Source organism: Ptychodera flava, chromosome 18, assembly GCF_041260155.1.
Source record: "Ptychodera flava strain L36383 chromosome 18, AS_Pfla_20210202, whole genome shotgun sequence".
NCBI lineage: Eukaryota > Metazoa > Hemichordata > Enteropneusta > Ptychoderidae > Ptychodera > Ptychodera flava.
Genome location: NC_091945.1, coordinates 13,544,849 through 13,569,839, shown reverse-complemented (window position 1 = coordinate 13,569,839; position 24,991 = coordinate 13,544,849). Strand labels below are relative to the sequence as shown.

At 37.7% G+C, this 24,991-nt stretch overlaps 1 protein-coding gene and 1 long non-coding RNA gene across 3 annotated transcripts; both read left to right on the top strand.

Annotated features, from left to right (window-relative positions):
• The first annotated feature begins 1,908 nt into the window (after positions 1-1,908).
• Positions 1,909-24,991, top strand: LOC139116911 (galactose-3-O-sulfotransferase 3-like). Of its 2 annotated transcripts, XM_070679639.1 has the most exons (5): positions 1,910-2,396; positions 2,960-4,062; positions 4,814-4,954; positions 22,576-22,883; positions 23,843-24,991. In XM_070679639.1, exons 1-5 carry the CDS (start codon positions 2,194-2,196, stop codon positions 23,975-23,977), a joined length of 1,890 nt encoding a protein of 629 aa, XP_070535740.1. In that variant the 5' UTR covers positions 1,910-2,193; the 3' UTR covers positions 23,978-24,991. The 2 variants fall into 2 exon arrangements, with proteins under 2 accessions (XP_070535741.1, XP_070535740.1); XM_070679640.1 differs by lacking the exon at positions 22,576-22,883 and having other exon boundaries at positions 1,909-2,396; positions 23,843-23,979.
• On the top strand, positions 5,411-14,004 carry LOC139116910 (uncharacterized). Its single transcript, XR_011548416.1, has 2 exons — positions 5,411-5,478; positions 7,682-14,004. It is a non-coding gene; the product is annotated as an uncharacterized lncRNA (long non-coding RNA).

The window sequence follows — 24,991 nt, the reverse complement described above, 5'->3', positions numbered from 1 at the left end:
TTCAGTAACCGTTGGTAAAGTTTTTTCGTTCAGTAGTAAGAATCGTTTATTCATTGTTAACATCATAATCGATCCGATGTACACAACAAATGTTTGATCGTTTGCACCTTTCCGCGTCCCCTCGTGATTGGCAGCTGTTTGAATGCTTTCATCCATTGTTTGTTGGACGCTTCGAACACAGCATCGAAGCAGTTTTGGCATAAAAAATCAACTTAAAATGGAAAAAATGAGAGAATTTCGCCAACAGGGTGTTGCCACAAGTATTCACAAAACGTAATATGTTGGAAAAGTGCTTTAATTTACACCATGGTTGTTGAAAGATACAGATTTTCGGGAGCATTCGTTGACGTTGTTACCATGTGCCACTCATGTTGGATTATGAATGTCCAGGGAGATAGGGGTATTTATAGGCTCCCCTGCCTTTCAGTGGCTGCGTAAAAACACTATGAGTTGTGTCTGTCGGATGTCGTGTAGAGTTAGCCGCTGAAAATTACTATAGTTTGTTGTAGCTGGGTAGTATTTTCATCGTAAAACATCTTTTACTTGCATGTTCAATGGAGAGAGGTTGTCAGCAATGGGTCACGGCAACTTTTTATACTTTTTGACTTTGAGTGTTTGAGATTCATTAATTTCAGTGTCTTTTTTATCACATTCCATTCCTGTAGTTCACTCAAATGTCGGTTCCTCCTCAATCTATCTTTTGACCCCTTGCCTTTATTTCAATGAGTTGCTTGATATTTCTCCGGGGCCTATGATATAGATGATACTATAGTAATCATTATTTTCTTGCATGGCTCAGCTCATTTACATCCTGCTAGCCATCCAAGTGTGTAATATATGCTATGTCAACATGAGTAACAAGTGATTCTCTTCTTTATTTTGCTGCATGTCACTTTCATCATGGACGCACCACAGTCCGTGCTTATACCTCCCTGGTGTGTGTGAATAAGTCCGCTTTAAAACATGATGAGCCCGTATGCATTATTCATGACGGCGTTTTCTGTTGTCATGTGACTTGTAGAGCCTTTCTGGTGCAATTGCTATCCCGAGTTGTGCTGTTTCTTGACTCGGAGTTTAGAGATTGCGAAAAGTCGTCTGCAACGAACGAGACAACCATCGATTCAGAAGGTTGATGCATCGCATCACCTACCGCACGCTCGGGGCAAAACCGTGTCTATTTTTGGACTTTACAATTTTGTAATGGCATAGTATGTAATCACTATTATAATTTGTTTGATTAAAGTTCCCATGACATTATCATTAAGGTACATTATAATCTTTCTTTCTTTTTTCATTTCTGCATATATTTACGTAATGTAGGATGAATTTAATCCTCTGTTTTCTCAATTATAGTTTCTCGTACGTTAAAGAGTCCACCCCGAAGCTAGCAAGTGTCCTTCATTGTATATAGCCTTTGTTTGCATATCAATAGGCCAGCACATCACTCTTATTTGTTCGAGTTTGGCTCTGCAATGAATTCCACCCTTACACCTCAATCTTTGCATCCAGTCTGCGGCTGTTCAACTTGACCTTCTGCGTATAGCTACCCAGCTTTGAGACACATGTGCACACCCAGAATTTGTCTAAATAGAAGATGCATTTACACGATGCAAACGTTAGCAGGCAGGTTCTTTCAAGCTCAGGAAAACAATTGCAAATCTTAAAGTCCGAAAAAATGACGTTGATGCACTCTGTATAGACAGACACCCACGACAATCACTCAAACTGGCGCATAATTGTAAGTGAAATACTGCTAAGTGTGTCTTACTCTTAGCCGACAGAAATGTATCTGATAAAATCCCTCTTTGCAAGTTAAGACTATTAACCCAATTGAAACTTCCAAATAAAAAAATCTTTATATTGACGTCCAGACACACCTGAACAAACATCTATTGACGGTTCGCATAATGTCAGGAAATGCTAGCGCGCAAGCGCGCAAGTGAAATACCCGCATTTTTCAGCACCGATTTTCAGCTATGGAATATTTTCTTTTGGTGTTTGTTGTTGTAAATTTCTGTGACGTACCATCACTGTAACATTTAAGTGAATTAAGACTGGCAAATTACGGAAAACATAGTTGACACGCGGACGGCGGATTTGCGACGGTTATGTGAAGGAGACATCCTTTGTGTGCAGTACTTGCATGCTTGAATCGATACTAACATAGTTACACATGTACAATATAGCAAACGCATGCCTCTTGGATCATGCGAGACAAATATTAAGCAACTGAAGTTGTTGCTTGCTGAAAAAAAATCGTCGGATACGTTAATGACAAGTCAAATGCCTCAATCAAAGATCCTCAAAATATTTTTGATGACGTTAGTTGCCGGCTTCTGCTATTGCGTGGTGTTACTGGTTTTGTCGGATCAAAGTTACGGCCAGCTTTCACTGAGGTAAGCGAAATATTTCCTTTAATGCCTCGGCATATCATCATAGCTCAGCACAGTGAAACAATACTCAGCCGGCTTTTTGGTAATATCATTACAGTGTGTGACAGGCTGCGTTATAGACAGCGGTGACAGTTGAGTATTTCAATAATGCAATTGAAGTCGACGATCATCAGTCTCCCGGTATCGATGCCATCACAAAGGCACAGATGGACTTGATCTTCCCGCGTTGTGGCGACTGCTGTTTGTCAGGTTGAATGTATCTATGCGTATTCCATTAGAACGGCATAGCCAGAGGGTGTCTGTCCGATAGCAAACAAAACAATTCAAATTATGGCGTGTGAGCCAGTCCTGGAGCGGTAAACATGTTCCCGATCATAAGCTGTTTTTCGCATTTTTTCACGATCGATGCCATTGCTGACTTCATTGTTGCGTTTATTTGTACAACGCCATAATCACACCCCGTCAAAGTAAGAGTTGCGCAGTTAAGGCTACAGTTCTTTTTGTTTTGAGAACTTTTAGGCATCTTTCTTGTTTGATCTATAAAGTAATCCGAAATATCCCATCAGCTTTCTAGGTAAAGAAACTTTCACTTATATGGATTATTGGCGAAAGCAACAGAGTACGCAATTACATGATGTATGCTTCATCAAGACACGAAAAACAGCAAGTACAACTCTGTCGTCCATCTTGAACCGATACGCCTTGACCCACAATCTGTCATTGGCACTAATGAAGACAAATACACGTAGCGGACATTTCAATATTATTCCAATTCGTGAAGACAGTCCACGTGAATTATTTTTACCACCCCTTGGTGTGAAGCCCGGAGATTGGACCAACTACAAGTACAACATGATGACCGTACATGTACGCTACAATAGATCAGCGTTTGAAACATTCATGAATCCAGGCACCAAGTATATCTCAATATTACGAGAGACATGCTCACACTTTGAATCGGATTTTGTGTATTACCGAATACCGGCTGTTGTCAAAAGCATCAAAGAGAATATCAATATCGAGGAGACTCTTCAAGAATACTTTAGAGATCCAGAATATTATTGGGAGCAGACAATGAATGACTATGGAGAGAAATTCAAGTTTTTTACACGCAATGTGCAAGCCTTTGATCTTGGATTGGACCATATCTATCACAACGATACAGATGTTCTCAATACCTTCATAAGAAAATTGAAAGACGAAATTGATTTGATGCTTATCACAGAATACTTCGACGAATCGTTGTTATTACTGAAGAAACTGTTACGCTGGGATTGGAATGACGTCATGTACATTGCTAGAAACATGCGACCCCAGAACACGACTCGAGCCACTTTGACCTTAGACCTCTGTAAGAAGATAAAAGAATGGAACAGTGCGGACGATATGTTGTACCAGACGTTTAACAAAACTTTTTGGAGTCGGGTAAAAGAGTATGGAAAAGACTGGCAGAGGGATCTGGACAAAATGAAAAGGCAGCTACGAACTATTCAATCAAATTGTTCCGTGACGACGGCAACTTCCGTCAAGCGCAGCCACGAAAGGGTTGTTTACAAAATACATAATTCCTCTTCGACTTTGTGCAAGCTGTTGACAGTAAACAACAATAACATCACTCAAGAGATAATGCAAAAGCAATCACCGGGTTACTACGTATTGAATTCCGAAGGTAAGACTTTTAAAATCCCCAGCCCCAATATTGAACCAACATCAAGCTTAAGCAAATTTTACTGTGTGAAGCAGAAACGGTAGATATTTATTACTGTTTGATTGATACATCAGCCTTTAGTGTAGCCACCTGAAATTAAAATATCACAAAGTCTCGACAAACTGAAACATAAGATTATTGAATGGATTTGATTGGGACGATCGGTGTAGACTGGTGCACGCAGGCCAACTAAGGTCGTACTTGATTGGCTCGGGGATTGTGCGCGCGCATCTATTCGGGGATCCCCGACTTGCCCGATCGATTTTGGTCGGGAGCAGACGAATACAATATGGCGGCCACTTGATTGGATAATCCACCAGATGACGCCGACCACGTGACGAAAAAAACCGGTCACGCTCGGGTCAGGTCAACCGGGACGCCTCAATCAAGTCCACCCTTTCTTGTATCACTCAAGACACATACATATAATTTATGTTCAGCCTCGCAAATTTACTAGTTAGAACATCTGCCACAAATGTTCTGTGCAACATAATGTATAGTAATAATGAATGGTATACTTGGATAATTCGTCCCGATATTGTCCAATTATTATGATTATGGTAACAAGAGGATTCCTTTTAATCACAAAATGATTGGACCCACATGTGTTTCATGAATTGATGATATCAAAACGAGTACACTTGATTGTCATTCGAAATGGTACATTTTTCCTGCACCAGAATGTTCACATTGGCTCTGCCTATGTCTACAGGCCTAGATTCTCAAAGACAGAAAATATGCGGCTTTGAATACAGGGCAAATTGTGGGTTCACGTTTGCCGGTGAAAAAGGTTACGAATGGACCTTCGATCAAGAACTCCAAATCGAAGACGTTACCACAAATTCTACCTATGGTAAGTTTAAACCTCAGTCTTTTCGCGTTTATGGATCGGAACGATATTTGACAGATTTGACCTGAAGTGGCCGATGAAAAAGTGTAATAGGAATATCACAACGTTCATGGCGCAGGATAGTTTTAGAGTAGGCCATGTATTCCGCGACTCGATTGTGAAGACCTCTAAGTGGTCCCTGACTTCAAAGTGGTCCCCGTAGTTGTAATTGAACTGAAATTTTACGCAGTCCAGGATTTTTCCATTCCTATATTTGCATAAAGTTGTTAAACTTTGTAACATTGCCAATACTAATCTGTTATTTTGGTCCTTTTTGATATATGCGCTCACTTTTATTACTTTTTCAAAATTCCGATGCATTTTACAATGCGAATTCAGCCCAAACTGCGCGTCCAATTTTTTCACCTGGTTAGGGTGTATCATATTAGCATCATGGGAGATTGCGCTGCACACGGCACGGTCGAGACCAGCGACCGCGACCCACCGTACGGATATGCGGATGTCCATATGGCCTAGCAGTTTACTGAGTGAGTACCAGCTCAAACAGTCATTTAATTTCAATCTTGTTGCTCGACGTTATATTTCATACTCGCATACAGGCGTTCTGTTTACTGGGTAGGTCTGCATGTACGGCCCCCCCCCACATGTGTGTTGGGAGGTCGTATAACGCCGCGCCGCTAACACACAGCCCTGCCATGGCCATGCAGAGCTATTTACTGGGTAGTTTGTTTTATGCTACGTTCCGACCATGGTTCCGACGTTCTGTTCCGTAGACTTTTACGGAACAGAACATCGGAACGTAGCATAAACTACACTTATACAAACTATCCAGTAAACAGAACGCCTGTGTGCGAGTGCTGATTGTCTTCGTCCAAAATCAAATTACACTGTGAACTTACACAGAAACATCGCACAATGAATGATGGCCCTGCGTACGATGCTGTGTAGCTAGAACTGCTGTACCTCTCTAGATCTCTCGGGGGGAGGGGGAGTATTTGTTCAGAGAAGTGGTAGAGGTGTGCGGCCGCAGGTATAAAACCCAGGGCCCATTTTAGACCTAAAATCTCGTTGTTTTAGGACCCCATTTTAGACCTTTAGACCTTTGACCCAGGTCAACAGTCATAGCGTCAACATTTTTAAAACGGAAAAAAGCAAGTATTTGCCCCGGCAAAGCCTACCACTGTAAGCTTATACTGCGTTTAGAGCTATTTTGTTGCTGGCCAAGCCATGATTCCGAAAAATCATGAGGAAATACTAACAAATTTTGTGAAAGAAAATGCCTTTCACTCTCACCAAATTTTGGTCCAGCTTCTGCAAATTATCAGTTATCTGCAGTTACAGTCTGAGTGGTGTTTTTTTTAAAATTACAATTCACAACAAACCTCGCTGTTTGTCTGTAAAGCAATACTACTTCATATGGCCATGGTCGACCTGAATAATACTGGGAGCAGTAGAGCCACTTTGTTTGGATATTTTCTATTGGGCAAAAATCTGCCATATGTAGAGTTCTGACAAATCAGTGACAATGTTTTAAAACAAAGTCCATATTTACTTTAAGCCAGGGGGTCTCTGTAATGGTTCCCCTGCCACAGAAAAGATATCCATGCTTATTGAGTGCAGCTCAGAACCCTGCTAGCGAGATGGGAACAGACTGTTGAAATTTGTTCTTGTGTGGCACTCAAACTTCAACCCATTTTAGACCATGGTTTACAGTGGAATGACTCCCCCCCCCCCCCCCCCCCCCCCCCCCCCCCCCCCCCCCCCCCCCCCCCCCCCCCCCCCCCCCCCCCCCCCCCCCCCCCCCCCATTTTGGACCAAATTGCTGAAATACCACCCCATTGGGCTTCGCATATACATATTGGCAAGTAATAGAAGTAACCCCCCCCCCCCTGACTGCTCTTTGCCAACTTAGATTTTTTTACCTGTCCGTGGTATTTTGGGAAAGGGTTTTAAACACAGTTTGTCAGGAATTTATGATGATACTTGAAAGAATAGAAATATACTCCAACACCCGACCCTGGCCCACTAAGCCCCAAGGCTGTATCATGCACGCACAGGAAAGCAAATTTAGCACTTGGAGGCAGCCATATTGTCTAGTTTCCATGTGTTGAGTTCGTACTCTACATGCCTTGACATTGTTTTCATTGTAACTTAGGTCATTTCACATCATTGGTACAACGTACATTTCAGTGACTTTGAATGACAAAGTTCTTTTACGTCAAGGACTGTGTCATCAGTCTTAACTGATGTCTAGCTGTAAATTCAAGCTGTCAATCTAAACTGAATACAATATGATTGTGCTCATGGAATTTGTGTCCATATACTTTTGTAATATATTGTGGTTTCAGTCGGATTTGAACTCACAACGTATAGCACCAGTCACCTAGCGCAGAAGCCATAGATAAAACCGCTGAGCCAAATCCCCAATCTCAGCCTCATGTGTGTTCAGCACACAATTTGAGTCTTTACGGTTACACCTATAGTGTACTCATTTATGTATTTTGTTATGTCTCCATTTCAATACTTACCGTAGTCATAATTTTACATATGTGCTTATAATGAACAGACCTGCTTTGAGTCAGTTTTTAGCTCATATTTGGTGTGTATATAAATTCCAAAAGAGATTATATTTGTGTTTCTTTCTTAATTTGCATACATTTTATCTTCTGATAATGATGACTGGATTGATTTGCTTACTGGTAATAAATTTTTCAATTTTAATCTCTCCAGATAACAGAGTTCTTGGAAATGATGTGGAAAGATCAGAGTTATCACTGCTTGCTGATTTGGACCATGCTATACGTTTTAACAGGCTGAATAATAAACTGGTGACGTACTCAAAAATTGGCGACCAACAGAAAAGTAAAAAAAAAACAGTATTTCCCCGCACATACACACCATGATCATACCAGAAACAAGCATGATGCCATTTACTTAATGCACAACACACGAATGCCAACTATTTGTTGTAATCTTTATTTTCCTGTCATATGATTATTAGTCCCCAAGGACACCGTCCGGGGGGACTTATAGGTTTGGTCATGTCCGTGCGTCCGTCCGTCCGTGCGTGTGTCCGTCCGTCCATTCACACAGATATCTCAGAGACGCCTGGAGCGATTTTGTTCAAACTTGGTACAAGGATAGTACCCTACCTCATACAGATGCACGTCAATTTGTTTCACAATGTGATCAAATTTGGCCGTGTTAGAGGACTTTTTAGTTTACACCTCCATAAAGTCCCATGTATAAGGCAGCTCTCCATAGACTCCCATGTATAAGGCCAAGAAAAATAAAAATTTAGTTTCTCATCGTATTCATATTGCAAAAAGGATGCAGTGACACAGTTTTTAGTCCCCACAGATAAAGTCCAGGGGGCTTATAGATCAGTCCGGGTCACTTCCAAAATTGGAGACGCTATACCATAATATTTTCCCCCTCTCATTAGCCAATCAGCGGCCAGCGCGCCATCAGTAAAAATTGTGTTTCCTGGCAACCTCCACATGCGTCCTTCGTTACGTATGCCATACTGTGATGAACTCCCGCGCCGTATTCTGTCATAATATCGAACAGTTGTGTGGCCACTCTGTCAAAACACAATTTCAAAATCGCGTACCAGTTTTATTCTGGCTAAGACAACCAAACCCCATACATCGCTGTGATTCCTAGACTCTGGCTTGAAGTCCTGCGAAATATAAATCGTGTACCTACACAAATCGTTCAGAATACCCCATTTGTATCGGAGATGACTGCGATATAAATTCTACCGTATGGGGAACAGTTGTGTGGCCACTCTGTCAACACATTTTCAAAATCGCGTACCATTTTTAGTCTGCGTTTGACAACTACAAAACAGGTATCGTTTTAGAGCTCTGACATTGCTCTTCTTTCTTGCAAAATGTTATACGCGTACCTACACATATAACCTTTATAACAGTATTTCTAATAGAGATGACGAACATCCACAAAATGATTCTCGGTACTTGAGCGAAATCGATAAACTGGGGGTAGAAATGAATCGTCAATATTTCGAATATTTGTTCACTAATCGGACTCCTTGTTGAACATGACCTTCTGCAGAACACGTGGATTATGTTGACTGTCGATATTCGTCGAAATTCACAAGACAGGGGCTTAATAAGCGGCCCAAAACTGCCGATCACACTTGGTGGGTAATTTGTGACCCAGCGTGACCTGTACTTTATTAATGATGTAATCTGTTCGATGATTGGCTGAATACCGGAATACATTATCATAATGAGTCTCCAATTTTGGAGATGACCCGGACTGTAGATTGGGACATATCCGTCCATGTGTCCATCCGTTCACCCATCCGTTCACGCAGATATCTCAGACACTTTGACAAAATGTCACATGACCTTGGTGACCTTTGACGTCAAATATACATATTTGTCCATAACTCAGTAACCACAAGTGCTAAACCTTTCATATATGGTATGATAGGACACCTTATGACGCCACATATTGTACCCCATTAATTATGTGCATATCTAATTTTGAGCGAGCCAATAGAGCTAGAGGTCTGATATTTGGTATATAGGGATAACTTAGCAACACAATTTTTTTGACAAAATGTCATGTGACCTCGGTGACCTTTGACCTTGAATTAACATATATATGCACAACTCAGTAACCACAAGTTCTTTACGCTTCAATTTTGATAGGATAATAGACCTTAAGATGTCACATCTTGTACCTCATTTATTATGCACATATGTATTTCTTGGCGGGCCAATACAGCCAGAGGTCTGATCTTTTTTCCCGATTTAGAACCACAACTTAGACATGCCTCTTGTTTCAAATTGGGAACAATGACATAGACCTATGTGCCCATAGATCTGAACATATACACTCCAGTGATACTTCTTAATGACCACATTTCCCTGCCCCATCAAGACTAATACTCCTATTACAAGTGGGGACTATGTCATTGTCAATGACTTGTTTTTTTGAAATTCTCGGAAAACCTAAAATCATGTTAAAAGTTCGAATTTAATTGCTACTTCTTAGGCTATCGACAGTGTTTTACACACTTTTTTGGTCTTTAATGTGTCTTACTTGAAGAAAACCCTTGGAAAACTGAGGATAATTTGAGATTGGTTTACAACACATTTGCTGCTGTATGGGGCTTTAAAGTTTGGCTGAAACAAAATAGAATTTTTTACACCAAAACCCCTTGTCTGACAGCACTGATATTTGTTTTACAGGTTCATAGGGATGATTAAATTGTGAAATATTCAAATTTTGATAAATCCACAATTTTCTATTTTCAGGACAATTTTAGCTCACATTTGGTGTATACATGTATGTATATTATACCAAAAAGAGTTTTTATGGTAGGTCAGCGGTGTCTACATTTATGTATGTTAGTATGTGTGGATGCTATCTTCGTGCACATCGAAAACTCAAAAACCGCAGCACTACCATTGTAGTATTTGGTGTACTGGTGCACCTGGGGGTGGAGATGTGAATTTGTTCAAATGAAAGTGTCAGTCTTCAAAATATGATGATGAGGTAAAAAAAAGAAATGTGGTAGAAAACAGAGAAAATCCAGCAAACGCTTAAACTCTGTAACGGCAGTCTAGATTTTGTTGAAACTCTGTATGCAGGATGTTTATGGTGATTTTCGTTAGTATTGTGGTGAAATTTTCATTTTTAGCTGCTATACGATAGTCTTTTGAAGCTATTGGGATGGGTATCTGTCTGGCATCCGTTGTCAGTATGTATGTATGTCCGTTTGTGAGGCGTCCAGTCACTCAAATATCGTGATAACTGCAGTACTTACTGATTTGCTATTTGTTGCGTAGATGAAAAATATGATTTGAGAATATATTTTTTTTAATTTTTAGCTCACATTTGGTATACCAATGTGAGGTTATCATATAAGCTGAATCAGTTCATTTGCATCCGATTTGCATGTCTGTATGTCTGTATATTTGTGGGTATGTGCAGATGTATGTCCGTCACACACAAAGGCTCCCATACCGCCAAAGCTACCATCTCAGTATTTGGTGTACAGGTAGATGCAGGGGTTGAGATGTGAATTTGTTCAAATGAACACATCAGTGTCAAAAATGTGCAAATGAGGTAAGAAAAAGTGAAATCCAGCAAATGTGCAGGAGGCATGCCAGTGAGAAACAGGCAAACTCCACTGATCTTGACTCATTTCCTGTCATTGTTTATGAACTGTTACATATTAACAGACCAGCTGCAACCACAGACAGTAGATGGGGGAAGACAGTTTATACTAAACTAAGAGGGGCTTGTTTCTGCTATGCATGTTGCTAAAGTTGACCTCCAGTACCAAAAGTTAGACCTTAATTGCTTTTGTCATTCTTGTTTTTCTGGTTTAAATATTTCTTGTTGTTTTTCTGGTTGTACTGTGCAGAAATCATTGCCATAACATCAACGTAGAATTTTCCTCCACTGAACAGATAGAAACAACATTTATTGTTGATCATTGGTAACCCATACTGGTATATACCAATTCTGATCAAATTTGAGCGACACCGTATAATTGCGGTATTTTTTTCTGAAACCACTCATCTGATTATTTTGAAAGTTGGTATACATGTTCCTCAGGATGACCTCAGTCAAGTTTATACAAATTGAATTGAAATTTTCATATTTGTAATTTTAGGGCAATTTTCCGAATTTTTGGTCAAAAATTTTTTTATTCAAAAACAACAAATCTGATAGCTTTGATATTTGGTATACAGGTTCCTCAGGTTGATGAAAATTAGTTTTATGAATATTGTGAAGATATCTTGAATTTTGTATTTTTGCTGAATTTTTTGGTTATTTTTCTCATTTTAAGTAAAATTTCTTTTCAGAAACCGCTAGCCCAATTGCTCTCAAATTTGGATTTGATGTTTACAAGGGTGTTACCCTTCTAATTGTTGAAGTTACGACAAAATTGGAAATATTACTGTTTTGGGGCAATTTTTGTCATTTTTGGTCAAAAAATCTAAAAAAATATTTTCTTTTTAAAGCTCCTGGACAGACAACTTGTCTCAAAATTACTTGTCTGATAACTTTGTAATTTGGTACAAAAGTCCCGAGGGATGTTATTTGATAAATTTTCTGCTCAAAGTGTTGGGAAACCCCCAAATTTTTATATTTTAGGTAATTTTCTCAGTTTGTGACCTTAAATGACCTACACCAACCCAGGATATGTTGTGAGAGAGTTTCGAAGGCTTTGAACATAATTTTGTCATATTTAATATCAATTTGTCGTAAAATTTGATCCAGAAAACAAAGTTGAAGTAAATATTTTCATTGCGAACCAATTTTTGCAACTTTTGCATGTTAAGACACATAAGAACTGATGAGAAATTAGGATCCAGGATAATTCCAGATGTTGTAATCTCCCCCACAGTGGAAGGCATTTCACTATCTGTAACTGATTTAAGTGTTGTTTACATTTGAATGATAGCACTCATAGCATTAATTAAAACATCCCCAAGGTTGTAAATACATTTCCTGTCAGCTGGTTTTATGTAAGGGGTGGAACATTTGATATTCAGGAGGGGGTAGGGGCTAGAAGATTGATGAGGTAGCATTACTTTTTACCAGATCCCTTGTACATTTTTCCCACTCTTTATTTTTTCCCCACCCTCCCACCTTTTCTTTTTGTCAAGCTTCTCTGGCTAATTTTTTTGTTGACATTGCTTTCTGTATGTAGGATCTGCTTGTCCCGTTGCTATAGAATATGATATTCCCAAAGATGACCTCCAGTACCTAAGTTGCAGACCTTATTTGCTTTTGTCATTCTTGTTGTTCTGGTTTAAATATTTCTTGAATTTACCAATTCAAACCGAATGTGAGCACACTGTCCTTGACGGTATTTTTTGATATTGTTGAAAATATGCAAATTAGCGCCAAAAAAGGCGTTTTTGGTAAAAAATCTTCTTCATAATCGCTGGTCAGACAGCTTTGTTATTTTGTATATAGGTCCCTTGGGATAACCCAACTTAGATTTGTTCAAATTGTAATGAAATATGCAAATCTGTACTTTTAAGGAATTTTTTTGTTCATTTTTGGTCAAAACTTTATTTCATCAAAACCGCCCATCTGACAGCTTTGATATTTGGTATTGGTATACAGGTTCCTACAGATGAACTAAATATGATATCTTGAATATATGATGAAATCTGCAATTTTGTATTTTTGGGGCAATTTTTCCAATTTTTGGTCAAAAAATGTTTTTCTCTCAAATTTCTTGTTGGATTGCTTTGAAACTTAATACTCTTGACTCTAGAGTTGTTTTCTATATGATTTCTTAAATTGTGGTGAAATTTTCATCTTTGTGTTTTTGTTTTTTTTTGCATTTTGGGGCAATATTTTGGTCAAAAAATAATTTTCTTTGAAGTAAATGTTTTGATTGGTTTGAAATTTGTTTTTAATGTATCTAGAGGCAACCTCGGTTGAGTGTCTTCAAATTTTTGGTGAATATTTTCATATAGGCATTTTTGCGCAACTTTTCCCATATTTGGTCATTATCTCTGAAATCCCTCTTCCAATGGCTATGAAACTTTGTATGCATGTTGCCAAGGGTAAACATAGTTAAGTATACACACTGTGGCCTGCCTCATCAAATCAAATGAGAGCCAAGTGTCATTGATGCTATGTTTTCCATTATTGATCGAAAAATCTTTCTCTAAACACTACTCATCTCATACCACTGGCTGATTTGTTCTCAGGGATAATCTTACTGTGATGTTCAAATTATAATAATATTTTCAATTTTGTATTAGTGGTAATGCAGCTTTTTTGACATTTTTTGAAATGTGCTATCAAAGGTATCTATCTTCATAAACATATGTGTCACAAAAAGCTATTCTCTACATAGCACAACAGGACTGTATTGGCCTTTAGGTAATGTGCTTTTATTTTTGTGAAATTGATGCCCTTTATCTCATTTTTCCGGTTATTGAAAGTAGTTATTTTACTTTATAGAGAAAAACTGCTCTTGTGCTTTACTCTACTGTTAAAATTTATGTACAGTTAAATAAAGATTTTTTTTGGCTAAATAATGCTCAACGTCCATTTGTATGTGTGTATGAGATTGAGTTTATAAGACAGAGTTACTTGTAGGATTATTCTACATTTCTACTGATTATCACACATTTGGTATTGTATTGAAAAAATACATATGACACCAAAATGTCCGTAAAGGTGTCCACGGAAATTCCACTTGATTACATGCTCCATCTGCTATGTTCAGCTTCTTTTAAGGAAAATTAAAAAGAATTGTTGACTTGAAAAATGTAACATGCCAGCTGTGAAGTATCAGGTATAATAGGCCTATAGTACACTTCCTTGGATTTTTGTCAACTTTTAGTATTGAATAAAGAAAATCAGTTTGACTCCAAAAGTGTCCTTTTGACTTCAAAGTGGTCCCCGGGAAAATCGAATGATTGTACACTCTGTCTGCTTTATTCAACTTCTTTTGCGTAATTGAAGCAATGTTCTAACTTGAAAATTGTAACATGTGACCTATGAAGTATCAGTTATTAATAGGACTATAGTACACTTCCTTGGATTTTGTCAACTTTTAGTATTGAATAAAGAAAATCAATTTGACTCCAAAAGTGTCCTTTTGACTTCAAAGTGGTCCTCGAAAACTTGGGATGATTTTCTGGTCTCTCTGCTGTATTCAACATCGTTTAAGTTAAAGACAGAATGTGTTGACTTGAAAAATGTAACATGCGACCTGTGAGGTATCAGGTGTTAATAAAACTATAGTACACTTTCCTTTTTTGTCCAATTTTTAATATTGCATGAGGAAATCACTTTGGCTCAAAAGTGTCCTTTTGACTTCAGAGTGGTCCCCGGGAAATTCGAATGATTGTACACTCTGTCTGCTTTATTCAACTTCTTTTGCGTAATTGAAGCAATGTTCTAACTTGAAAAATGGAACATGCGACCTATGAAGTATCAGGTATTAGTAGGACTATAGCAAACTTCCTTGGATTTTGTCAATTTTTAATATTGCATGAGGAAATCACTTTGGCTCAAAAAGTGTCCTTTTGACTTCAGAGTGGTCCCCGGGAAATTCGAATGATTGTACACTCTGTCTGCTTTATTCAACTTCTTTTGCGTAATTGAAGCAATGTTCTAACTTGAAAAATGGAACATGCGACCTGTGAAGTATCAGGTATTAGTAGGACTATAGCAAGCTTCCTTGGATATTTGTCAACTTTTAGTATTGCATAGACAAAATCAGTTTGACTCCAAAAGTGTCTTTTTGACTTCAAAGTGGTCCCCGAAAACTTGGGATGATTTTACGGTCTCTCTGCTGTATTCAACATCATTTAAGTTAAAGACAGAATGTGTTGACTTGAAAAATGTAACATGCGACCTGTGAGGTATCAGGTGTTAATAAAACTATAGTACACTTTCCTTTTTGTCCAATTTTTAATATTGCATAAAGAAAATCAGTTTGACTCCAAAAGTGTCCTTTTGACTTCAAAGTGGTCCCCAGGAAAATCGAATGATTGTACACTCTGTCTGCTTTATTCAACTTCTTTTGCGTAATTGAAGCGATGTTCTAACTTGAAAATTGTAACATGTGACCTATGAAGTATCAGTTATTAATAGGACTATAGTACACTTCCTTGGATTTTTGTCAACTTTTAGTATTGAATAAAGAAAATCAATTTGACTCCAAAAGTGTCCTTTTGACTTCAAAGTGGTCCCCGGGAAATTCGAATGATTGTACACTCTGTCTGCTTTATTCAACTTCTTTTGCGTAATTGAAGCAATGTTCTAACTTGAAAATTGTAACATGTGACCTATGAAGTATCAGTTATTAATAGGACTATAGTACACTTCCTTGGATTTTTGTCAACGTTTAGTATTGAATAAAGAAAATCAGTTTGACTCCAAAAGTGTCCTTTTGACTTCAAAGTGGTCCCCGGGAAATTCGAATGATTGTACACTCTGTCTGCTTTATTCAACTTCTTTTGCGTAATTGAAGCAATGTTCTAACTTGAAAATTGTAACATGTGACCTATGAAGTATCAATTATTAATAGGACTATAGTACACTTCCTTGGATTTTTGTCAACTTTTAGTATTGAATAAAGAAAATCAGTTTGACTCCAAAAGTGTCCTTTTGACTTCAAAGTGGTCCCCGGGAAAATCGAATGATTGTACACTCTGTCTGCTTTATTCAACTTCTTTTGCGTAATTGAAGCAATGTTCTAACTTGAAAATTGTAACATGTGACCTATGAAGTATCAATTATTAATAGGACTATAGTACACTTCCTTGGATTTTTGTAACTTTTAGTATTGAATAAAGAAAATCAGTTTGACTCCAAAAGTGTCCTTTTGACTTCAAAGTGGTCCCCGAAAACTTGGGATGATTTTATGGTCTCTCTGCTGTATTCAACATCGTTTAAGTTAAAGACAGAATGTGTTAACTTGAAAATGTAACATGCGACCTGTGAGGTATCAGGTGTTAATAAAACTATAGTACACTTTCCTTTTTTGTCCAATGTTTAATATTGCATAAGGAAATCACTTTAGCTCCAAAAGTGTCCTTTTGACTTCAAAGTGGTCCCCGGGAAATTCGAATGATTGTACACTCTGTCTGCTTTATTCAACTTCTTTTGCGTAATTGAAGCAATGTTCTAACTTGAAAAATGGAACATGCGACCTATGAAGTATCAGGTATTAGTAGGACTATAGTACACTTCCTTGGATATTTGTCAACTTTTAGTATTGCTTAAAGAAAATCAGTTTGACTCCAAAAGTGTCCTTTTGACTTCAAAGTGGTCCCCGAAAACTTGGGATGATTTTACGGTCTCTCTGCTGTATTCAACATCGTTTAAGTTAAAGACAGAATGTGTTGACTTGAAAAATGTAACATGCGACCTGTGAGGTATCAGGTGTTAATAAAACTATAGTACACTTCCTTGGATTTTTGTCAACTTTTAGTATTGAATAAAGAAAATCAGTTTGACTCCAAAAGTGTCCTTTTGACTTCAAAGTTGTCCCCGGGAAAATCGAATGTTGTACACTCTGTCTGCTTTATTCAACTTCTTTTGCGTAATTGAAGCGATGTTCTAACTTGCAAATTGTAACATGTGACCTATGAAGTATCAGTTATTAATAGGACTATAGTACACTTCCTTGGATTTTTGTCAACTTTTAGTATTGAATAAAGAAAATCAGTTTGACTCCAAAAGTGTCCTTTTGACTTCAAAGTGGTCCTCGAAAACTTGGGATGATTTTATGGTCTCTCTGCTGTATTCCACATCGTTTAAGTTAAAGACAGAATGTGTTGACTTGAAAAATGTAACATGCGACCTGTGAGGTATCAGGTGTTAATAAAACTATAGTACACTTTCCTTTTTTGTCCAACTTTTAATATTGCATGAGGAAATCACTTTGGCTCAAAAAGTGTCCTTTTGACTTCAGAGTGGTCCCCGGGAAATTCGAATGATTGTACACTCTGTCTGCTTTATTCAACTTCTTTTGCGTAATTGAAGCAATGTTCTAACTTGAAAAATGGAACATGCGACCTATGAAGTATCAGGTATTAGTAGGACTATAGCAAACTTCCTTGGATTTTTGTCAATTTTTAATATTGCATGAGGAAATCACTTTGGCTCAAAAAGTGTCCTTTTGACTTCAGAGTGGTCCCCGGGAAATTCGAATGATTGTACACTCTGTCTGCTTTATTCAACTTCTTTTGCGTAATTGAAGCAATGTTCTAACTTGAAAAATGGAACATGCGACCTGTGAAGTATCAGGTATTAGTAGGACTATAGCAAGCTTCCTTGGATATTTGTCAACTTTTAGTATTGCATAGACAAAATCAGTTTGACTCCAAAAGTGTCTTTTTGACTTCAAAGTGGTCCCCGAAAACTTGGGATGATTTTACGGTCTCTCTGCTGTATTCAACATCATTTAAGTTAACGACAGAATGTGTTGACTTGAAAAATGTAACATGCGACCTGTGAGGTATCAGGTGTTAATAAAACTATAGTACACTTTCCTTTTTTGTCCAATTTGTAATATTGCATAAAGAAAATCAGTTTGACTCCAAAAGTGTCCTTTTGACTTCAAAGTGGTCCCCGGAAAATCGAATGTTTGTACACTCTGTCTGCTTTATTCAACTTCTTTTGCGTAATTGAAGCGATGTTCTAACTTGCAAATTGTAACATGTGACTTATGAAGTATCAGTTATTAATAGGACTATAGTACACTTCCTTGGATTTTGTCAACTTTTAGTATTGAATACAGAAAATCGATTTGACTCCAAAAGTGTCCTTTTGACTTCAAAGTGGTCCCCGGGAAATTCGAATGATTGTACACTCTGTCTGCTTTATTCAACTTCTTTTGCGTAATTGAAGCAATGTTCTAACTTGAAAATTGTAACATGTGACCTATGAAGTATCAGTTATTAATAGGACTATAGTACACTTCCTTGGATATTTGTCAACGTTTAGTATTGAATAAAGAAAATCAGTTTGACTCCAAAAGTGTCCTTTTGACTTCAAAGTGGTCCCCGGGAATTCGAATGATTGTACACTCTGTCTGCTTTATTCAACTTCTTTTGCGTAATTGAAGCAATGTTCTAACTTGAAAATTGTAACATGTGACCTATGAAGTATCAATTATTAATAGGACTATAGTACACTTCCTTGGATTTTTGTCAACTTTTAGTATTGAATAAAGAAAATCAGTTTGACTCCAAAAGTGTCCTTTTGACTTCAAAGTGGTCCCCGAAAACTTGGGATGATTTTACGGTCTCTCTGCTGTATTCAACATCGTTTAAGTTAAAGACAGAATGTGTTGACTTAAAAATGTAACATGCGACCTGTGAGGTATCAGGTGTTAATAAAACTATAGTACACTTTCCTTTTTTGTCCAACTTTTAATATTGCATAAGGAAATCAATTTGGCTCCAAAAGTGTCCTTTTGACTTCAAAGTGGTCCCCGGGAAATTCGAATGATTGTACACTCTGTCTGCTTTATTCAACTTCTTTTGCGTAATTGAAGCAATGTTCTAACTTGAAAAATGGAACATGCGACCTGTGAAGTATCAGGTATTAGTAGGACTATAGTACACTTCCTTGGATATTTGTCAACTTTTAGTATTGCTTAAAGAAAATCAGTTTGACTCCAAAAGTGTCCTTTTGACTTCAAAGTGGTCCCCGAAAACTTGGGATGATTTTACGGTCTCTCTGCTGTATTCAACATCGTTTAAGTTAAAGACAGAATGTGTTGACTTGAAAAATGTAACATGCGACCTGTGAGGTATCAGGTGTTAATAAAACTATAGTACACTTCCTTGGATTTTTGTCAACTTTTAGTATTGAATAAAGAAAATCAGTTTGACTCCAAAAGTGTCCTTTTGACTTCAAAGTGGTCCCGGGAAAATCGAATGTTTGTACACTCTGTCTGCTTTATTCAACTTCTTTTGCGTAATTGAAGCGATGTTCTAACTTGCAAATTGTAACATGTGACCTATGAAGTATCAGTTATTAATAGGACTATAGTACACTTCCTTGGATTTTTGTCAACTTTTAGTATTGAATAAAGAAAATCAGTTTGACTCCAAAAGTGTCCTTTTGACTTCAAAGTGGTCCCCGGGAAAATCGAATGATTGTACACTCTGTCTGCTTTATTCAACTTCTTTTGCGTAATTGAAGCAATGTTCTAACTTGAAAATTGTAACATGTGACCTATGAAGTATCAGTTATTAATAGGACTATAGTACACTTCCTTGGATTTTTGTCAACTTTTAGTATTGCTTAAAGAAAATCAGTTTGACTCCAAAAGTGTCCTTTTGACTTCAAAGTGGTCCCCGAAAACTTGGGATGATTTTACGGTCTCTCTGCTGTATTCAACATCGTTTATGTTAAAGACAGAATGTGTTGACTTGAAAAATGTAACATACGACCTGTGAAGTATCAGGTATTAATAAAACTATAGTACACTTCTTTGATTTTGTCCAACTTTTGGTATTGAATAAAGAAAATCAGTTTGACTCCAAAAGTGTCCTTTTGACTTCAAAGTGGTCCCCGGGAAAATCGAATGATTGTACACTCTGTCTGCTTTATTCAACTTCTTTTGCGTAATTGAAGCAATGTTCTAACTTGAAAAATGGAACATGCGACCTATGAAGTATCAGTTATTAATAGGACTATAGTACACTTCCTTGGATTTTTGTCAACTTTTAGTATTGAATAAAGAAAATCAATTTGACTCCAAAAGTGTCCTTTTGACTTCAAAGTGGTCCCCGGGAAAATCGAATGATTGTACACTCTGTCTGCTTTATTCAACTTCTTTTGCGTAATTGAAGCAATGTTCTAACTTGAAAATTGTAACATGTGACCTATGAAGTATCAGTTATTAATAGGACTATAGTACACTTCCTTGGATTTTTGTCAACTTTTAGTATTGCTTAAAGAAAATCAGTTTGACTCCAAAAGTGTCCTTTTGACTTCAAAGTGGTCCCCGAAAACTTGGGATGATTTTACGGTCTCTCTGCTGTATTCAACATCGTTTATGTTAAAGAAAGAATGTGTTGACTTGAAAAATGTAACATGCGACCTGTGAAGTATCAGGTATTAATAAAACTATAGTACACTTCTTTGATTTTGTCCAACTTTTGGTATTGAATAAGAAAATCAGTTTGACTCCAAAAGTGTCCTTTTGACCTCAAGGTGGTCCCCAAAGACTTGTGATGATTTTACGCTCTCTGTCCTGTATTCAATCGTTTATGTTAAAGAAAGAATGTTTTGATTTTAGAATTGAATATGCGACCTGTTAAGTATCAGGTATAAATAAGACAAGAGTACACTTCCTGTTTCAAACTTTTAGTAAAGAATAAAGAAATTAGTTTGACTTCAAAGCGTCCTCTTGACTTCAAAGGTGTCCCATGAAAATTCGGATAATTTTACGCTCCGCCTGCTGTATTCAACTTCTTTTAGGTAATGTATTACTTCAATCGCGTCACTTTCTATGGTAGGTATTGGATATCTTTGTAAAAAAAAATTAAGAAAAATATCCCCCTAAAATATTGGCCTCGAGCCCTATTATGGTATTTTACACTGTCATGGTGTATTTTACATCTGTGCATTCGTAGCATAATGCTGAGGCCTATAGATTGCATTCGTGTCAAGGGATATCGCTTCAGAACCGCTGTTAATCTGTCCATAGACCTTTTCTGTAGTTTACTACGACACCAATCGGTTTTTTATTTACCTCGCAAAATAATGAAATAGCTTAGTCTTTGAATAAATGAACATGTACCAACTTTATCTCTGACTATCTATGACTCATCTCCTACTTCCGTTAATTATGTTGAATGTGGCAACATCTATAATTTCAGCTTTTTTTAAGAGCCGTCGACTGTTTCTGCTCGTTCTGAACTTTTGACAGACCCAAAGTATTCAATTACGCGAGAGGGCAAACGTTGCAGAATTCGTGGACGTCGGCTCACGGGAAAACGGTTGAAAATACATGTTTATATTATTGAGGTAGCTAGCAGAAGTAGACAATGGGTCGTGAACTGACCAGTGTTATAGTACCGGTCGAAGTAAACTACCAAAAATGTCTATGGGCTGGCTTGTGGCGATGAATTTTTGACCCGCAAGTGCGATTGATACGCCACAGCAATGCTGCAAATTGTATTTCATATCCGTTTATGTATTTACGAGCAGCGATTAGAATGACTTCCAAATATCGATATGACTTCAAATGAGTCATTTTATAGATAAGTCATGATTGATGTAGACACTAGCCCTCCCCATTGTTAATTCTCTGCTCAGCCCTTATTTTGTACATTTTTCCCAACTCTAGGTATTAAATATAAATACTTAAATAGCAGCTGATATTACATCGGAAACGTCCGTGTGACAACAAAAGCGTCCATTATGCGGTAGGTGTCGTCAGACTTGAGTTTAACCCCCTATCTTACCGGACATTTAGGATGGGGACCACTTTGAAGTCAGGGACCACTTTGAGGTCTTCACCGACTCGATATCGCCAGTCTAGTTGGTTGATCTCACAAGATTATCACTTGATACTGCACTAGAAGCTGTCCGAAGACCAAAGTTCGTTATCGGCACCGTTGACTGAATGTACATAAAACCCTTGAATTTCAACAGTTGACCTGTTTGTGCTATTAGGAGCACTACACTATTGCCTGGAATGCTCAACACCCTTCAGACGCTTTCAAATAACGTAAACGACCGAGGGAGTGCATTCCTTAGCTCTAATTGCAGTTTGTGACCGTATACATGTATTGAACATAGATCGAACAAGGCCGACTTGTAAAATATTACCGTACAAACTGACGTTGACAATATGACAGATGAGCGACTTTTCAGTTTGGGGACACCGCTCAATGTACAGTTTTCTTACCTTTAGCAATCCATACTTTTGACATCATGTATAATAGCATTATTACCCAAAAGGTGGGAACCGTTTGCTATTTGATCGCCAGTGGTTATTTCAATAACCCCTAAGGATAAAAATATTCAATTTCCACCACAGGTACCTTCTTTGTTGCGAAGTGCATTTCTCTCGTATGCTGTAGGCTTAAACTTATAATAAAAAAATGATTCTGCAATTTCCACTGCAGGTACGTTTCTTGTCGCAAAATACATAAGGAAAAGGAATATTACCGTGGCGGAAATAGAAAATAAACGAGCAAGAGTGCTGTTGCCAGTACACCTTGGTAACGTCAGCCAAAACTGTCTCAGCTTTTACTATTACCCGAGTAAGGATTTAATTGGAAGAAACTTCAATCTTCAAGTTTGCCTAGTTCCTGGAACCATAGGGGCAAAATTGACAAACTGCCTACCTGCTTGGAAATTGGTGGATGCGACTGCTAATTTTGGGAAGTGGAATTTTGTATCGTTGAATTTAACTGCAGTCAACACTGTGCAAGTGAGTGCGATTCCACCTAACTATTCAGATAAATTTACAGCTGCAGTAATGTTTCAGTTTTTTTGTCAAGGGTGCGTGCCGACATCGCTGAGATCAATGGATAACTTCATGGCCGAATAGAGTAATATTGTTCACGATGGTATACTAGTTATCACAGTGCTGGATACTGAAGGGCAGCTTTGGTTACAAGCTTGCGTTGAATGAGTGCGAGTGGAACGAACTTATAGTAATGGTTGGTGTAGAAGGAGCAGCAATCTTTTTTCCCTCGAAAAATGGCCACATTATTTCTTCAAGACGTATATATATATATATATATATATATATATATATATATATATATATATATATATATATATATAGCGCATCAGTATACTGTCCTCGTCTTTTTATATTAATGTAGAAGCTCTTCAAAGCGAAAGACTTCAACTTTTGTTAAAACATTCCTCAACGAAATTTCAACTGTTCTCTTATCAAATCAAGAACAAAAATCAGGGGTCATCCGTGCAAGAAAGTTTGGTACTAGAGAAACAAATTACCCAGCTTTACAGATATTTGAAATTCAACATGGCCGCCATCCCAGTGTTAAATTATGAAATAAAATAAAGTTTTATTTCTATTTTCGGAAAACTACCTTGAAGACGCCGCAAATTTTCTTACTCGAGAAGTAATGATAGTCAGCCGCGTTGGCGATAGCTTTTATCATATTTCAACTGGAAATCCTGGTCAATGATAAGAAATCATCATCGTAGTGTGTCGTCGTGTTTGATTTTCAGCAAAGAATTTCTGATGTTTTTGCATGCTTTGTGTATGCGTGAGTGGGCGCTTACAGCTCCAAGAGTGACATAACTTCTTTTTTGCTGCATGGCTGGTAGAGTTTGTTGACATTGTTTCAGGACAGTGCGATTCGTAACGATCGTGGATGGATCCACTGATATCATTTTGTCTCTTTTCATTAACAGGTAGCATTTGAAGCTGTATCAGGACAATTTTCTGAAAACAGGAACATAACTGACCAGTTATTTATTGGACTGGATGACGTGTTACTACAGAGAGGTCGGCCATGTTCAACACAGAGAGTACATACAGAAACCTGAATCGAATTTGTTGAAGTACACACTTTTCGAGGCGTGATAAATCACGATATTGCCATTTCGCATGTCGTTGTGACAATATCAACATTAGGTTGATTGTGGCATTATATCAATGTAAGCCCGATTGGTATTGTTGCAGCTTTACTATCAAAGTACTAAGTCACCGTCAAATGATGATAAGTGCCAAAATCTAGACGTCGAACATAAAATAAATGATGCATTGGCTTCAGTCAACTTTTTTTACCATAGATATTTTGCTGTATTTACTTTTAAAGTGTCTATGACATGCCCAAAACAAGAACTTTCGAAATCAATCTCTGTGTCTTGGAGATAAGTACTACCAATACCTGACATTGAGAGTTGCGCGCAGTAGATGCAAGTAAAAGTTGCAGGTCGGTGTGTCCCCCAAAGTCAAGTCGGTCGACTTTTTTCGCCTTTCCGAAGTTCACACAAAGGTTTATCTGAAAACTAATACTAGTATTTCTCACCTCTAAGCTCTCCTTGAAAATAACTGTGGTCTGCGAGGGATTCTGTTTATACAATAACCATACCGCTGAACAGATAACTCGGTACTATATTTCAACTGTCGAGTTTGTATTTTTACAATATAAGTTGTCAAACGTTCAACCAGTCCCTACTGTTTTTAGTTGCCGGTCAGCCAGATGCAACAACTCATGACGAATCTGAAGATTTACTATTTTGTGAAATGTACGCGGGAAATGTGGGAAGATTGTTGGGCGCGCGACTGTACATTAGCGATGTTTATGACCAGCTAAGCTTGCATGATTTCAACTAGATTGTGTAGGCCTAATTTGCTGAAACTAGAATCGACATCTATCTAGTCAACTGCAATTTACTTCGTACCTTGGACGAAATACCAGCAAGTGTTCTCCCCGGAGGGTTTTTGTGCCGGGCCCGGTATCCTTTACATGTAATTGTTTGCCGATATCATATCAATTGATCGATTGATATGACGGCAATGCTATTGCCAGGGTAGAGGTAAAAAATGAGATATCT

Coding starts and splice junctions, on each gene's coding strand:
- LOC139116911 (XM_070679639.1), top strand. CDS start 2,194: ATGCCTCTTGGATCATGCGAGACAAATATTAAGCAACTGAAGTTGTTG. Junction 2,397..2,959: donor TACGGCCAGCTTTCACTGAG/GTAAGCGAAATA, acceptor ATATCCCATCAG/CTTTCTAGGTAAAGAAACTT. Junction 4,955..22,575: donor TACCACAAATTCTACCTATG/GTAAGTTTAAAC, acceptor TTTCCACTGCAG/GTACGTTTCTTGTCGCAAAA.